This window comes from Candoia aspera, chromosome 3 (genome assembly GCF_035149785.1).
Source record: "Candoia aspera isolate rCanAsp1 chromosome 3, rCanAsp1.hap2, whole genome shotgun sequence".
NCBI lineage: Eukaryota > Metazoa > Chordata > Lepidosauria > Squamata > Boidae > Candoia > Candoia aspera.
In genome coordinates this window covers 49,065,368-49,082,745 of record NC_086155.1, presented here as the reverse complement: position 1 = coordinate 49,082,745, position 17,378 = coordinate 49,065,368, and the positions used below count along the sequence as shown (strand labels likewise).

Below are 17,378 nucleotides of genomic sequence, written 5' to 3'. Positions count from 1 at the left end.
CTATCTCCAGAAACTATTTCCGCCCCTTTTCCATCCTCTGTCCCTCCCTTGCTCAACATTGACTGGCCGTTGAGCATGCTCAGTCCACATAGGGCTGCCCCCCATCCCACCTTTTCCCCCTACAGTTTTTTGAACAGTATCGTCCCATTTTCAGTATCTTTTTGAGACCGCCTGTTCCCCAGTTTTATTTGGATGGTGCCGTTTTGGCTCTACAAGTAATGGCCAGCAAAACTCTTCTTCCGATGCGCGTCCCACTAAATTCAGCCCAATTTATTTCCAAGCTTCGACTAATTGAACAAGTTATATTAAAATCAGTAAGCTTACTCCGGAGTAAGCACGCACGCAACCCGGACGTGGAAGACTGAGGGATGCCGGAACCTTGCTCGCCTGACCTACATTCGACACTTCCTTGGGATTTAACGAGATTAGAAGTTTTCTTCCTCTTCTTTGTACAGTATGTGTTACCTTTCCAGCCGACTGAAAAACAAACCCAACTTACCGGGAGAAGGCGGCCAGCGAGGCGGACCAAGAGGAGGGTTAATATTTACGACCAGGAGGAGGCGCTGCAGCTCCAGAGCTCGCCCCGCCGGCTGCTGCGCGTGGTAGGAGCGCCGCTCTGAGAGTTTGGCCACCGCTGGAGGGAGGTTCCTCCCCGCTGAGCGAGCAGATTCTGTGCCTGGTGCCCTGGCCCGGAGGCATCATGGAGCTGCGGACGGAGCTCTTAAAGTCTATTTGGTACGCCTTCACGGCCTTGGACGCGGAGAAAAGCGGCAAAGTCTCCAAATCTCAGCTGAAAGTAAGTAAAAGCAAACAAGCGACGCGCAAGAGCCGCTGAGACTCGGGCGGGAAGGGCGTGAGTCGTGCCAGCGCGAGGAAGGCGGCGTGCTTGTCAGAAGAGCGCGCAGCGAGCTTTGCTGCTGCTAGCTTTGCTCCGGGAGCTGAGTGGACGCGCAGTTTGCGGGTTTGGAGGCGATTTCAGGGCAAAATCAAATTTAAAAAAAATATCTTCCATGCAAAGATAGGGAAGTCAAGGTTTTATTTATTTATTTTGTTTTCGTGGAAACACTCTGGAATCCTGTCGTCTTGTAACAACCCTTTGTTTCTCTTCAGTCGTGGCGGGAGATGTCAGTTGAAGAAACAAGTATTATCTTCCATCCTGTTTTGCGTCCTTTGCTCCCTTAAACCCTCGATGAAGTGTTGTTGAAAAAAAATCTGGTTGCAAAAAGCAAATATCGTAATGATTCTGTGGAAACTAGCTTTGATCAATCTAAGAGGTTCCTCCTATGCGGAGCAACTGTTCTACAGCGACTGATAGTTATTTCTTTCCTTTACAAAAGTGTTCATATTTGCTCCTTCCTCCCGTGGTAACCGGCTAGGCGAGTGTGAAAGATCTTACGTGGAAGTAACAAGACTATTTTGTTTAGAGGGAAAAAAATAACCTTTTCCTCCTGCATTATAACTTTTCAATAGCAGCAAGGGTGGTGCTCGGATGTAAAATTTAGGGCTGGGGTCTTGTCAGATGTGGGAGAAGAAGATGAGATGTAAATAGGTGCAAGAAAAGTAGGGCAAATAGAAATCTAGTTTGATACAAATAGCAGTGACACCTTGTGAAATCAGCGCTAAGCAGATGCATCTAAATGATATAAAAGAGGCTGCCTTTCCTTATTCTCTTACATAATGGAACTGAACCAATGGAAAATTGGTTTGGTCATTCTGGACCATTATCCACAGTGTCAAAAGAATGCAAGCACTGTGCAGCTGCCCCAGTCCTCAGCACTCCAGAAAACTCCCACACTGCTGCTCTTTGGAGTCACAAGATGTTCTTGCAGACTTTTGCACCCCAGGGACATGACATGTCAGTTGTGCTTTTCGGATGCAAATATGCTGTTTTAAAACTTCTACAGAAATTCTGTCTTGCATTGGAGTTTGAGATTGGATTGCACTTTTCTCCAAAGGTTTTTACCGCATCTTTCTCTAGTTAGAGTTGACTAGGATTATCAGAACGTGGCACTTGGGCAGATCCAAGAGCAGAATCTTTAATGTGTTTCTAGTATATGTGTGTGAGTTTACATATTGGGCTTTTAAGCAGCTAGCATGAAAAGAAACCTCATTGAAGGCCTACTTCAGTTTGTGCTTACTAGGCTCGCAGAGAGAAAGCAGGGCTTGAAAGGGTGAGGGCAAAACCCTCAGTTCTGAGCCATTGCTCCCATTACCTCATTGTTACTTCATGGAATAGTGCTGACAGGAATTATTTTATATGCTTGTGTTAGCAAGCTAGCAATTTCTATTCTTTAATCTGAATGCTGTAAAGTAGGCATAACCATTTCAGACGTTGTAGCTGGAAGATTTATTTGATATTTTTGAATCTGAAGTTCAAATGCAATTTTCCTTCCCTTAGGACACTACATTATATTATTTGATTTATTTTGGCATACATCTGTCTTTCTTACATTGTGGATCTCCTAGTGGTATGCACTCCCAAATTATCTGTCCTCCAGACGCTGAGGCCTAAATCATCAGTTGAAATAAAGTGACCTGTGTCGGGTGTCTTCAGAAACGTGGCTTGAACATTCATTGTGGTTTATTTTATATAAACTGTAACAGCATTGCTAGAGTTATCAATAAGAGATAAAACAGTCTTTATATGTTGATAAACAATGGGATTTCTACTTTCAGGAAGTGTTCACAATATATAGGCCCATTTAAATATTTATAATAGTCAATGATATGAGCAGGAATTTTTTTTTTTTATCTATGCTGTTCTTTTATCCATTAGGGAAAAATCATTTTGAAAATGTATTGTTTCATAGAATTAAAACTGAATAAATGAAATGCATAGAGCAGTGTTGGGCTTGGCGTAACAAAAATTCAGAAAATCCCTAACTTGACTCTGCTGGTGTGTCACCCCCCCGAACACGCCCCTTCACTCATAGGTGCCCCTTGGCGCCAAGGCATTCCCCTTCGCACAAATTGCAAATGGCTTCTCCAGGAACCGGCTTTGCACGAAGGGGCAATAACAATAATTAGTAGTAGTATTGCCCCCTTGCCCAAAGCTGGTTCCTGGAGAAGCCGCTTGCAATTTGTGCAAAGGGGGAAATATTGCAAACTGCAATATTTTTGCAATTTGCAATATTGCATGAAGGGGAAATATTGCAAATTGCAAGCAGCTTCTGCAGGCACCAGCTTCGCACAAGAGGAAGCAAGAAGATGGCCAGGTGAGCTGCGCTGGTGTAGGGCAGGGCAGCAGGGGTTGCGGAGGTGGTGAGGGCAACTGTGGCTGGGACTGGGCTGGGGTGGGGTGCCCGGGGCGTGGCAAGCAGGGTACAGGGCAGCTAAAAGGGCAGAGATAGAGTGAGTAGGGGGAGTTGCAGTGCCTTTTGTTCATTCAGTTCCTTTGGTAACTCAAACAGGGAGAATAGTTGTGGTCAGGTGTTGGTGAATGCTGGCATGTCACCCAAAACATTGTGACATGTCATCTTTGACACGTGTGTCATAGGTTCGCCATTACTGGCACAGACCACTGGTTAAATCTAAAATCCAAGTTGTAATTAACTTTTTCAGCTGATGGTCTGTAGGAAGTGCCTGCATTTAAGTATAGAGCTCTTTAGGCAAGTTGCAGTTAATATCTGAATAGTCCTCAGTGCTTCTCTTTTTCTTTTTAAAAACAAAAGAAGATAAACAGATGCTCAGTTCTGTCAGCAAATAATATTTCTTTAAAAAATAAGAGATTGTGCAATACATGGAACATGCCACAGGGTATCTTCCTGTTGCTTGTTTATATACTACTTTGACTGTCTTTACGAAGCCTGTGCAGCAATTCAGAAGGTGCTAAAATGGGGTTATTCACTGTGGGTAAGGCTATCAATGGCTGGTAGTCATGATGTGTGCCCTTCCTGAATTTGGGGGCAGCATGCTTTTGAATACCAGCTGCTGAGGAACACAAACGGGGGCACTGGTATACTCATGATTTACTGGTGGGAAAGGACGCATTTCTCCAGCCAGTTAAGTAGCCTGGTGGTATATTGATTCTGGTAGCAGAAGGGGAGTTAATGTATGATACTCTGCAGTACGGCCCAGTGTTGCTATCTAGGCTTGGTAAAAGTGCAAGGGGAGTGTAAACTCCATAGTAAAAATAATGTGGTAAGGACTGGAACAGGTGAACAGACCATGCAAAGAGTTCAAGACTTTATTTGTATTTGGAAAACAGTCATTTAGATACCAGGTCTACTCAGATATGGCCAATAGGCTTATTAAGAAAAAGAATAAGACAAGGTGTTCACATTCTTCAGAAGCCAGGTCTACTCAGTTTAGTAGACTCTGTTACTAGACATTGCCAGTGCTGTGTTACCAAAGCTGCCAGAAATGACATGCAGTTGTTAAACATAAAATAACTCTTCTAAATAAAGAAAAGTCATCCTAACAGCATGAGATCACATATCTAGGATCTGTGCAGTGTGTTTCTTCAGTCTACATTGAAAAACTATACTGAGAGTTTCTGAGTTCATGTTTTGAAGCCTGTCTCCATAGACTGATGAGTTTGGAAAGCCAGGGATGAAAGCTGTCATGGAGTAAGTATGGAGTTGCTTGGTGGCCATAATGGAATCACTCCCACCGCATCTCTATCCGACTGCTTTTTATAGCATTGAAAAAAAATGGTTTGTATTTCTGCAGGATTTCTTTAATGATTAGAAATGGAGATAGCATTCCACAGATGGGCATACCACAGAGTTATATATAATATTGCCAGTTTTCTTTTTTATTCCTTTCCTTAAAATCCTAAATAGGGAATTTTCCTTTTTCACAGAAAAAAAGGTGAGTTAGTAGGTAGCATCTTGGGCTAAGTAGCAGCAAGCAACTTTTCCAGTTTGTCTATTAATAAAAAGATATTTTGTGACTGTCCATGCCCACTGTAACAATCATTTTACGAACTGGCATGCTATCTACGTGACAGCCATTTTGTGAGAGCATCTGTGATATACTCTCATAGTTTCAAATGTGTCCACTGTCCCCACAAATTTACCTGTTCATGGTAAATGTGAAATGAATTATATTTTCTGCAAGTTGTGTCGCTTGCACTAACCTACATTTATTAAAGTAACCATTTCCTTTGAGGTTTTTCACAGGTTTTTGCTATTTCTGTAACTATCCAAAATTATTAGCTGTTCCCATCATCTATAACTTGAGAACATTATCTCCTGTTTTGTCAGCACATCTAACATGAAAATAATGTCAGATATTTGCCCACTCAAGATGGAAAAATGAGAGCTTTTCTTTGTGTAGAATTAGCGAATGTGGCTTGAAGCATTTCCACGCAGGCTCCAACTCAACACTCATTAATTTTTACAGACTATCATTTATTTAGACTTGTACCTCTTCTATACTGCATATTTCTAGAACCTTATTCTTCATAATAGATTGACCGAGAAATTAAAAGCTTTTAAAGCTGAAATTATAGGAAAATATTTAACGTAGTACAACTGCATTCACTGCTATAATTTTTAATAGAAAGATGGGGTATGCAAGTGCAGAATGGTTTCGTTGTCTGTACATTTTGCATGTTGCAACAAGACAGGTCTTACTTGATCTGTCCTTTCTCTCTTTCCTAAATTTACTTTTTTTTACAGTTTGTATGTTTGACATTTCTGATCTAACCTATTAGTGCCAGGTAAAATATTTTACTTTGTAGCAAAATTATCATGGGAAAGCTAAATATGGCTCTAAATTAATTTGTGCTGTTTTCACATGTTTTAATTGACTGAATTAGAGTTAACACCTAATCTAAAAATATAGTTGTGTCAGCTGTAATTGTGCTGATTTTTTAAAAATAGTATTTGAGGAGAGCACAGGGGTCCAGTTTACATGAAATGATAACCCAGTTCTTCAGAATTGTAGCTAAGTAAAACAGAACATCCATCTAAACCTTGACTTCAGATTTCCACTTGCTAGGAAATTAATGTACTGGGAATTCTTGTTTGGATTTAATACTAAACAAAAATGGAGTTTTACTCATGACAAGACTAGTTTATTGTTTCATCTAGACTTATCCTCCAGTTTTAACAAATAGGGGCATGCTTTCTTCACTAACTTGTATGTCCATTTTCTGTAGAGGTATCATTTTAGAAGAAGCATTGTCCTTTCTTCACTATCTCAGAGGGGTAGAACAAGATGGTGCCTGCTACCTGTTGTTTTAATAAGGATGTGCAAGAATTAAGTGCCCTGCTTGGTTCAGCTGATTATTAAAATATTCCTGCTAACTCCTTAATTTTATTTATTTGAATTATTTACTATTTCATAATTATTGAATTATTCATTTAATTATAATATTCTGGGTGTAAAGTCTCGGAGCTGTTTATGGAGTGTTGAAGCACAGTGGTGGCTACAGTAATACTTCACAACAATAAAACACTAAAAATATACTCCAATTCTGTCAGCCTTACAAGGTAGACCAGACAGGAAACATGACCAGATGAGCTAATTGTACTTTATTGTAAGGCTACATTGACAGAATCTTGCAAGTCTGAAAGTATTTCTCTCCCCCGTCCCCTTTACAGCCCAAGAAACTAGAGAGGGTCTTTTCAGAGCCTCTTGCCCTACTCATATTCCTGCTGCGGGCTAAGCTGCCTTAGCTACCATTGCCTTGGCTGTGTCTCATTGCCCTGTCTCCCAAGATCATTCCCACATACCATTACATGTTCTCAATTTTTTAAGAAACCATGGGCTAATCCCTTTTTCATTCCTTGGACTATTACAGAAGCATGTTGCAAGAATAAGCGTGTTTGAAGGATAAAATGGGAGAGGAGAACCGTGTATGCCACCCTGAACATATTGGAGGGACAAAATTAAGTGAAGATAATAACCCGTCAGGGCTGTAGAATACCACTAAGGCAATATGGTCTTAATGAAATAAAATATTAGTGAATGCTATGACTTCGTGCTGAATGTAGAGAATCTATTAAACTCATGGATGTAAAATTACCAAATAAAAATCAAAGTGCATCATAATTTTAACCTATGTAATTAACTCCACATTTAAATTTTGCTTTGAATCAATCAGTATAGCTTCTGGGCAGAAGTTGAAGTAAACTTAAATGAATTGTCTGTTTTAACTACAGAATTGGTGATAGCAGAAGGAAATCTGTTTTGCCTAAATGTTTCAGATATACTATTTAATCTCAGTCTATGCTCCCACTTGTTGTTGATCATATGCTTCTATGTTCTTCACTCCCCCACCCCCCATTTTTTGAGCAAAAACTGATCACAAAATAGGCAGGACAATATGGAGATAGAAGCAGCATTGTTGTGGATGAGCCATCCGTTGAGAATCTCATTAATAGTATTCTTTGTTAGGAGAATGTCCACAGATTTTAGCTTAGCTCAGTAGCTGATCATTGTTTGTGACTGTCACTGCTTGTAGCTCCTCCCCTAAACCTCTTTTGCGTCCCTGAGAATTTAGAAGATATGGTAGTTTTTCAAAGTGTACTGGTTCTGGCACATTGTCTATTGCATGGTTTAGCATGCAGGAAAAGCTACCCCACCAACTCTCTGTTAGGAAAAAGAATAGGCTTCATTACATGCTGAGACTAGAAACAGGAGCTTCTCTCAACTTCAGGAGCTTCTGCAGTTTTGCAGAGAACATAGGGGAAGGGGTGTCTGGGCTGCAAAATGGCCTCCTACATCAGAGGCCCAAGGAGATTTGATCCGTCAAGTTGGCCAGTAGATTTGTGGTACCCAGATCAGAAGGATCTTTAGCTTCCTGTTTAATTTTATGTGGGAAGAGACAGAGACTGCAAGAGAAGAATAATTCTGAGAGCCTGTTCTGTCTTCATTCTGACAGCACCATTGTGTCATTTTTGTTCCTGTGTATCAGTGGTCCTTCACAGAAAAGAGATTCCCCCATAGATGTAACACCTGCAGGTTCAGCTGTGGCTCAGTATTTAAAGTGCTCTTCTGGCACACAAATAGATGTTATATTATCCTTTCATTTAAAATAGCAAATGGGTGGAAAAGGTTGATTTGTGGAGCTAATTATATAGTGATAGAGTGGAAAAACTTTATCTATTTATAAAATTATAAATGTTCTGACCTACTTTTCAGTGCAACCATAATCTAAAATGTGAATGTATCTGTATGTTCTGTTTTTTATTGCAATAGTTAAACTGCATCTGGAGAACTGTTGTAAAATTTTTGAAATAACTGAATAGGTATCACAAAGAAAAGGGTAAAATCTTATTGTTATCCCCGAAGCCTGAAAGAAATCTGTTGGTCTTAAATTACAAAAAGTTAGATTGTGCTGAAGCATTGGTCAAAACATATTGATAGTTCCAGTACTGAAATGTTCCTATAATCTATTAATGTGTGGTGGGTACTCTACTGGAGATCTTCAAGCAGAAGGTAAGTAGACTAGCTCTGGATTTCCTATGGAATGGAGATTGGATTAGATGGCTTACAAAATATTCTTCAGCTCTATAATTTATGACAGTGTGCTATACCTCTTAAGAATGTGCTAGTGAAATGGGCAGGTAATTGTCAGCTTCTCCTGAGACCCTGTTTATCTCCTCCACAACTGTCTACTTCCCAGTCTTGAGGAACTGCATGTCATGAAAGAACTGCAAGTGATCCAGCATGTGTCAATTTTATATTATTTTTAATGTGCTTATATGTAGTGCTAGGGACGCGGTGGCGCTGCGGGTTAAACCGCTGAGCTGTCGATCGGAAGGTCGGCGGTTCGAAACCGCGTAGCGGGGTGAGCTCCCGTTGTTAATCCCAGCTCCTGCTCACCTAGCAGTTCGAAAACATGCAAATGTGAGTAGATCAATAGGTACCGCTTCGGCGGGAAGGTAACGGCGTTCCGAGTCGTCATGCTGGCCACATGACCCGGAAGTGTCTATGACAACGCCGGCTCCAAGGCTTAGAAACGGAGATGAGCACCGCCCCCTAGAGTCGGACTCGACTGGACTTTACGTCAAGGGAAACCTTTACCTTTACTATATGTAGTGCTGGGGTCCCATGAATGCCATCTGGAGCAGTTGCATATGCCATGAGTACAATGTACTCATGGTATATGTAACTGCCACATTAGTACAGTCTAATGTGATGGTCTTCCAAAGCTTTTGATGATGACATAGTGGTTTGCAAGAAGAAAAAACTTGGGAACAGCTGATCTATTCAGAGAGGAAGTGGCTGTTCAGGGTCCTCATATAAAAGTCTTCCCCATCCCCTGTTACTAACTGTTCCCATTGAATGGAAATGCTATGGCCTGAACCCTGCATGCCGTTGCCCCTCAACAATTATTCTGCTTTCAAGTATATTTATTCCCTAATCTTCTTTGAAGGACTGCTTTTTTCTGCACATGGTATGATCCTGTTTTTTCTTATAACAACCACATGAGCTAAAATTTTTCTCATAACTTTGTGCTAAATCTATAATGTTGGTTAATGTTGATTCTATTCTAAACAGGGAACTTGTTTGGGAAACAGTGGATGGCTAAACTGCACAATGTGCCCTTGGTAGAAACAACTCATGCCCAGGTGCTTTGGGTCCAGAACATAGGCACGCTGCTATTCCATCATCTGACAGAGATGTGATGCTTTTATTACAGTATGGATTTCTCAGTTTCTACTTAAAATCCAAGCAGGGGTATCCTGAGGGGATCAAAAAAGTCAAGATGGAGACCGTGACCATGTGATTGAACCCAGCCCTTTTTTATGTGGATTGAACATGCAACACATGTAAAATGGCAGGGCTTTGATTACACCATTACAGATGTCACCTTGACTATTTTGACCCCTCTGTGGACAATCCTAAATCCAGGGCTTTGAAACCCTTACTCAAGTGGCACTGAAACTTTTGGGGAGGGGCATTAAAGTCAGTTTAACCAAGCATGGACCAAATCTGTTGAAGATTTCTGAAGACTGCCTTCTATCTTGACACTGAAGTGGCACTTCTTCCCTTTGATGTACAGAACTTTGGAAACTCACCCTTTACTCTTAAAAAAAAAAAAAAAAGCATCTTTTCACCTTTTAGCATTCTAGGCAAGCTTCTGGACTGAAGCCAGAAGGATCATTCCAGACTCAGCAGCGTCTCAAAGCATCCCCAGACAGTGGGAAGAAAAGGAGCTGTCATTCTCCTCTTGCATTAAACATTCCGCCCCAACTCATGCTGGCGCCAGTTTTAGAGCCTGGTTCTGCGCCACACAAAAGCCAAATATAATTCCTCATTCAGCTTAGAGAACAAGTCCAGTATGCTAAAGATAAGGGAAGTGGCCAGAATGCTTATCTACCACCTGCCTGAAGCAGTAGGGCTATATTCTTCCATCATACCCTCAGTCAGCTTGAAGTACATGGGAATCCACAATCAGATATGTGGAGGAACTTTCTCTGAGACTCACAATTAGCATTTTTTCAACACTCCTCATTTATAATGGGTATAAATCAGTACAGATCCACAAATTTGCAGTGTCTATCAGTAAATTTGTATAAAGATTTCAAGTTTCATTCCTGGTCATCTACATTTCAAAACCATCATTTTGAATGTAGCACACTCCAGGAATGTTAAGACTGGGCATTTGCTAGGGCGCCAAGTTCTGTTTAAAGTTCACTGCCCTAACATCCTGCCATTTCAAGATTTTCCTTGTTTTTCTGTGTCTGCTTCCATCTTTAGTACCTTTACATATGTTGTAATACTGCTTCTTTTCTCTTCTAACAGTTCTCTTATAATCTTTGTTAAGTTCCTTCCTGAGATACTTGTCTTCCTTGGCTTTGGCTACACTTTTCTTCTTGGCAGTTTCCACTGTTTGTTCTGATACCCAGCTTGCTTTATTCTGTTTCTTTGGCTCTGGCAGTCTTCTTTTCATATTCATCCTTAACAACTACTTTGATTTTATTCCATAGTTCTTCAGGTTCCCTATCAATGAGGTACAGGAATTAAAGTAGAGAAGTACAGAGATAGCCTTGAAGGAGGCATGCAACAGCCATTACAAAAACATCAGCTTAACCCAGAAAGACAGAAGGGGGTGAGAAAGAAACTCAAGATTACCTCGCTTTGACTCTCTTTGGTATAAGAAGGAGTGAGAGAGAAATTCTGTACAGTATTTGAAGACTGTGTTAGCAGTTAAAAATGATGGATTGGCAGAATCCAATGATAAATCATTCTCCTGCTTCATTTCAGTTTTCTAGGCTATACAATTCAACTATGTTTTCCTCCTTAATATTTCCAATGTTGGCATTCCAGTCTCCAACCATAAGCAGCACATCTTGCCTGCATGTTCTGTCAATTTTGGATTAAACTTGACCATAAAACTTGTCAACCTCCTGTTCTTCAGCATCAGGGGTTGGAGCATAAACTTGGATAAGGTTCATATTAAAGAGCAACATCTTTATAACACAAAAGCTCTCTGGAAGAGCTTTGTCCTGACTCGCTTCTGGAAAACATTCAGTGATTGAGCCAATTAATTTCTAGGGGGAGATTGTTCCAGAGTACCAGAGCTATAACTAAGAAGTATCCCTCCTAGCATTGCCCCCCCCCTTACCCCACAAATGTGGGAAATCATTGAGAGTTTCTCCCAGGATGAACTTATTGGATGTTTTGAATCCTGCTGGAGAAGGCAGTCTTGTCAAGCCTGCACTTTGAATTGTACCTGGAAACCTAATAGCAATCAGGGCAGAGCCTATAATACAGATGTCATATATTATTAGTGACTAATGCTAGCGAATAAGTGAGCTGCTGTATTTTGCACCAGTTGTACTTTCTAAGTGGTCTTCTAAGGCAACCCCACAAAGAGTACTTTGCAGTAGTCTAATGAAGTAGTGATGAGGGCAAGATTAATTGTAGTGAGAGCCCCCTGTTTCAAGTAGGGCTGCAGCTGGTGCACCAGTAGGAACTGGGCAGAGGCCCTCCTGGTCATGACCTTCACCTGCTCAACAGAGTCTGTATTCTCCGGGATCATGCTTCTGCTCTGAAAGACAACACTGGAATTGACAAAGAATAATAGTGAACAAACAATTCCATCATGCTAGGGTTAAACTTCATCATTAAATCAGCAAATGCCTCAAGCTTTAAGCTGGCTTGCTGTCTAGTTTAGGATGAACATTACTGTACTGAGTTTAGCCATAATCTGCAGAAGACATGAAACATGATGAAACTGTATACCAGTGAACTGTGTTTTCTGTCCACCTGTACTGGGCAGAAGCCATAGCAACCTTGTGAAAACATTGAAGTTATGTGTTCTTAGAAAGACCAGATACATCACTAGAAAAAGAAAGAGAAATGGATATTTGAAAGTAACTAATTATTAAGCTGGACCCATAATCAACAAGTCTGCTACCCAGGAGCCACTGGGAGTAGCACAGCTGCAGTTATGAATTAGAGCAAAGAACACTGTTCATTCCAGCCCTTCCAGTGATTTCATATAGAGGAAATGTTGTTACAATTCAGGATACAAAACTCTGTCTGGGGGTGGGAATGCCAGCAAAGGTTTAGCAAGAAGCACATAGCTTACTTTTGAAATCAGCCCATATTTGATCATACATGCTTTAGCCAAGTAAGTTTGGACATTCACTGAATATTGACTTGCCTTGAACAGAAATATAAACAAGTAGAGGAGGGGCATGCAATAGAGAGGAATGTGTTGGTAGATGTAGAATCAAAATAATCTAATGATGCTAAGCCTCCCTGCTCATATAGCACAAAATCTCTACAAAAGAATTGAAAATGACTGATACTATTCAAAAGCACAATGCAAAGGCAATGTGGCTGAAGCCATGGGATCAATCTGTATCTTTGGCAATGTGTATGGAACATTCTCAAGGATATTCTGGATCTCTGCTCTAAATTCTTAATATTTGTTTTAAGAAAATCAATCTCTAGTTTGTTTTTTAAAGTTAAACAGTGGAGTTAAAAATCGACATACATACAGCCTTACATGTAATTACTCCTTGTAATTTTAGTTACTGGATTGTACTTTATTGAACATGTTCTTGATTTCAGTTCTACTGAAAAGGAATGAGAGTGAGTGAGTGAATGAATGAATGGATTTTAGCAAGAAGTGGCATGGTGCCCTGGTGCTCTTGCCTTAGGTTTCATTAGGTGCTGTAAATGCCTAGATAAATTCTCCTCAGTTTAACCAGGAATCTGGATGAGTAAGAGCTCTGATTGCATAGAGGAATTGATTCTGCAGGAAGTCCCAGTAAAGTATCTGGGGCTCCAATGTGACCATATATTCTTCCTTTGATCCCACCATTGGTCCAACATGATTTTTTCACACACACGAACACACATAAAAATAAGAAATAGGAAGCTGGTATGCTGCAAAGCATAATGCCAGCATCCAATATCATCTTTTTTTCCAAGAATTCTTTTTGGTCCCAAAGTGTCCCATATAGTTTTCTTAGAAAATAAAAACAATAGGGGCAGTAGCCCAGTGCTTTATTTGGAAGTATGCTCACCTACTCAGAAAACAAAACAAAGGCAAACAAGATACTAGGGAGTGTTGGAATTATCAGGGATCAGCTCAGCATTGTCTCATAAGCTTAAGGGGGTCGCTCTAGCAAATCACATCTCTGTTGTGCTTGTGGATGTCACATGGGTCACCTGAGTTCCTCTTCCTCCTCCTCGGGCTTGGAGATTAACAGTTTCCATTACCGCATGGGCAGAGGTGCTGCAGGAATGCAGCCCTCCCCCAACCATCCTCTGCTACCAAGAACCAGTGATGACTAAATGCTTTCTACTATGAACCTACCTGTATCCAGATCTACTGAATAAAAGTAAGCTATCTCTATTTTTCTTTTTCTAACTACAGTGTGAAGACTGAATTTATTTCTGAACGCAATTAAGCTTAATGTGCAAGTTCCTTTTTTGGTTCACGCTTCTACTCTGCAAGATTGCTGTTTGCTGCTTGGAGTTCTTTTATTAACCTTTAAAAATTCCATCAGGGAGCACCCTGTGAAATGAGGCGGTGGTAGATAGGATGGTGGGTAGTATTCTGATCAATGGTTCATAAGTGGTCATGTCCCTTCTGACAGCCATTTTGTGAATGTGTCTTTCCCTGTAGCCCATTTTGCAAGAGCACATGTTCTCAATATTCCAAATACGTCTATTAGCCCCAAATAGGTTGGGCAGATGTATTGTAGGGCTGTGTGCATTTTTAAATGGTTTCAATTTTTCAGCTGCCTGCAGGGTGTCACCATCACTCAAGGGCAGTTTGGCCATGAAAGTGGAGTGTAGGGTCACTGTAAGATTGCAGGACCTTGGATAGCTCCAAGCACTCATTGAAAGCTGGGGTGCAGTTTGGCCTTTTATCCTTCTGGCCAGACCAGGTTCTGCTGCCTTCATGAAAAATGGTGAACTTTTAAAGGGACAGTTCCCTGGCTGAGAACCGACCATGCCTTTCTGTAAGCTCCCAACCTGACCTTGCCTGTGATTTTTTTTTTTTTTAGGTAATCTGACTCAGGGGGTGCTATATTAGGGGTCCATGGATGCAGAGCCCTCCAGGCTGATAGGCTTCAGCTCAAACTCATTGAAGGATCCTTTATCTGGGTGTAGCACCTCTGTGGCTGCTTCCTCACTATATCTATAGTGTCTTCCAGCATTATCTGACTGTTGTGTTGTTATGCCAGTGTAGCAGTACTGAGGACAAGCTTAATATCACATCAGTGATAACTGGAAGATACTACAAAATGCTATAAAGCACTAGTGGAAAAATGTCCTGCAACTCTTTAGCAGCTCTTTCCTCTCTTTCTCAGTCTCAGTTGCTGCTCAGGATTGGTGGGCTCATGACATGCTGCATCAGAATTAAGTCCTTCGCACATTCATGCTAAATGCTAGGTCTCTCCATCTAGTGTGCAAAGGCCTTGAGCTCCTCCTTTTAGGCCCTCATTGCTTTAAGATTTAGGGAAATTCTCCTGTGTCTTTGCCCTTTCCTACCTTGCTGAACAGGAAAAGAGGGGGAAGAGAAGGACTGGTTTTCTGGAGCCATCACTTTACAAGCTTGCTTCAAGCATTTACCTGAATATGCCAGAGTGGGAAAGTGGGCAACCCTTGCCTCCTACTCCCTCCAGCCTTCACCTGATTTGAAGGATAGCTGTACTCACTTGAACATGAATACAGCTCTCTGGGCAGTTCGCGCTCCTGCTTTATGATCCCAGGTTGTTTGTTGAGATGTGCTTACATTCCAGCAAACACAAGTACAATTCTTATAATATCTCAGCTGGATGTATAGTGTTTAGATTTTGCTTGAATGCTGCCCATTCCCAGAAACTCTAGGTGGCTAAACCTATGAAAAATACGCCAGAAAGCCCCCAATACATAAAAATGTAAAAAAATAACACAGACAGAAACACCATGGATCTAGAAGCCTACCCTCCTCCTGTGCAAGGTATAGAGCAATCAGAGAGATGGGGAGGTGGCGCTGAATATGTAATCCTATGTTCTACCCATTTTCAAGCCTTCACCTCTTCAGATCAACTTCTGAAGAAGGCTTTGCTCCTCTGGTTAACTCCTTGAACACAGCTAAGGTGTATAGTATATTTAAATGGACTACATAGACAGAAAAAGTGGAGGGTCACAGACCTGCTCTGACTATTGGGTAATTTTCTTGATCCTTTGGGGATGAGGCTCACAGTTGCAATTGTTTTGCACCTCCTTCACATGTTCCCTGAATGCCTCTTTCATCTCCATGAAAAAACTTTGCACTTGTCTCGCTTGATTGATGTCTTACATAGCACATAATGTAAGTGTGTGTGAATAATAGCTGATAGCTGAGTCATCAAATCCTGGCAAGACTGAGTGACTGTGGGTTTTAAGGTTCCTTGCTCTGGGGATTTTCCGTCTTTTGCCCTGCATGGAAGTATACTTCCCTAGTCAGTTGGTACACAGTTTGGGGGTTCTCCTGGACTCTTGGCTCTTGCTCAAAGAGCAGGGGGGGGCAGTTGCACAGATTTGTCTTCTGCACCATTCCCAGACTGGGAGGTCCTGCTTATGGTGATTTATGCCTTAGTCACCTCCTGCTTGAAGTACTGTAATGCTCTACATGGGGCTGTCCCTGAAGAGTATTTGGAAGCTGCAGCTGGTCCAGAATGCAGTGGTGCAGGCAGTTTTTGGCATTTCTTATAATGCCTATATAACACAGTTGCTGCATGAGCTACACTGGCTCCCAGTAGGCTTTTAGATGCAGTTCAAGCTGCTGGTTATCGCCTTTAAAGCCCTAGATGGCAGGGGGTCAGGCTAATTGCAGGACCACCTTTCTCCCATTGTTTCTGCTCGCCCCACCAAATCTCGTAGAGAGGCCATGCTCCAGGTACCTTCTATCAAACAGTGCCATCTTGTTGCACCCTGGAGTCATGCCTTCACCGTGACAGAGTGAGTCCTGTGGAACAGCATCCCCCTTGGATGGTCCCAACCTTGTTAAGCCTTTCACAAGGTTGTGAAGACCTGGCTGTTTCCCCAGGCATTTGGGCCTGGTGGGTATATTGGCTCCGCTGTTGTCGATGTGTGGTGTTTTTTTTTTTTTTTTTTTTGATGGATTGGGTTTATGTATGTATGTATGTATTTAATCAAATTTTTAGCACCGCCCATCTCCCCCACAAGGAGGGACTCTTGTTATTGTTTATCCTTGAGTGCTGAGGATTATGTGTTGTGGGTTTTTTCTGTGTTATAATCCTTGTTAGCCACCCAGAGTCATTTGAGTGAGATGGGCTATATAAATTAAAGAAATAAATAAAATAAATTGATAAAATCATAGTTAATGTTAACATTTATTTTTCATATTTTTGTTCGCAGTTTACCTTTTGCTTTTTGAAGAAAGTAAATTGGTAAATATCATGGCTTTGTCTCCTCCCAGGCTATTATGGCAAAAATAAGAATTTTGTGGCATCTTAACCCATTTTGACATCCACTGTACAATCTACTATAGAACCAATTTGGTCCAATATGTGTAATCAAGTGAGCTTTGCTCACAAAAGCTTGTTATTCTTCAGAGTGCCAAGACTCCTTTATGTTTAATGTTTTAAGGAAATATTTTATTGAAACTGTAAGCAGAATTCTTCAGTAATAGAGGCCATAAAAGTAAGTTAAATAAATTCATTGTAAAGAAAACATCTATCCAACAGCTATAAAAATAGACTAGCTTTATAAAATATTTTTATAAGCATGAGGCAATAAACTTACTTACAAAAAAGGGGAACTGGTTTGGTGGAACAAAGAAAAATTGTGAAAATTCACCTAATGCCACTGTTTTGAAAAGAATATTGCTGTTCATTGCTTTATATCTAGAGCAAATTAAGGTTGTTGATGGCTATAGGAGTGTTTGTATTAATAAAAACTATACTAAGATAAAGTGGGATGGAAGTAAGGTTCAAAAATATTATAGATCTTATTCCTTTACT

At 40.9% G+C, this 17,378-nt stretch overlaps 1 protein-coding gene across 2 annotated transcripts in view; it reads left to right on the top strand.

Annotated features, from left to right (window-relative positions):
• Nucleotides 1-612: 612 nt before the first annotated feature.
• DEF6 (DEF6 guanine nucleotide exchange factor) overlaps nt 613-17,378 on the top strand; it is a 64,982-nt gene continuing 48,216 nt past the window's right edge. For both annotated transcript variants that reach the window (XM_063297602.1, XM_063297601.1), the window contains exon 1: nt 613-796. In XM_063297602.1, the coding sequence (XP_063153672.1) occupies nt 701-796 (96 nt within the window). In that variant the 5' untranslated portion in view covers nt 613-700. The remainder of the gene's footprint in view (nt 797-17,378) is intronic.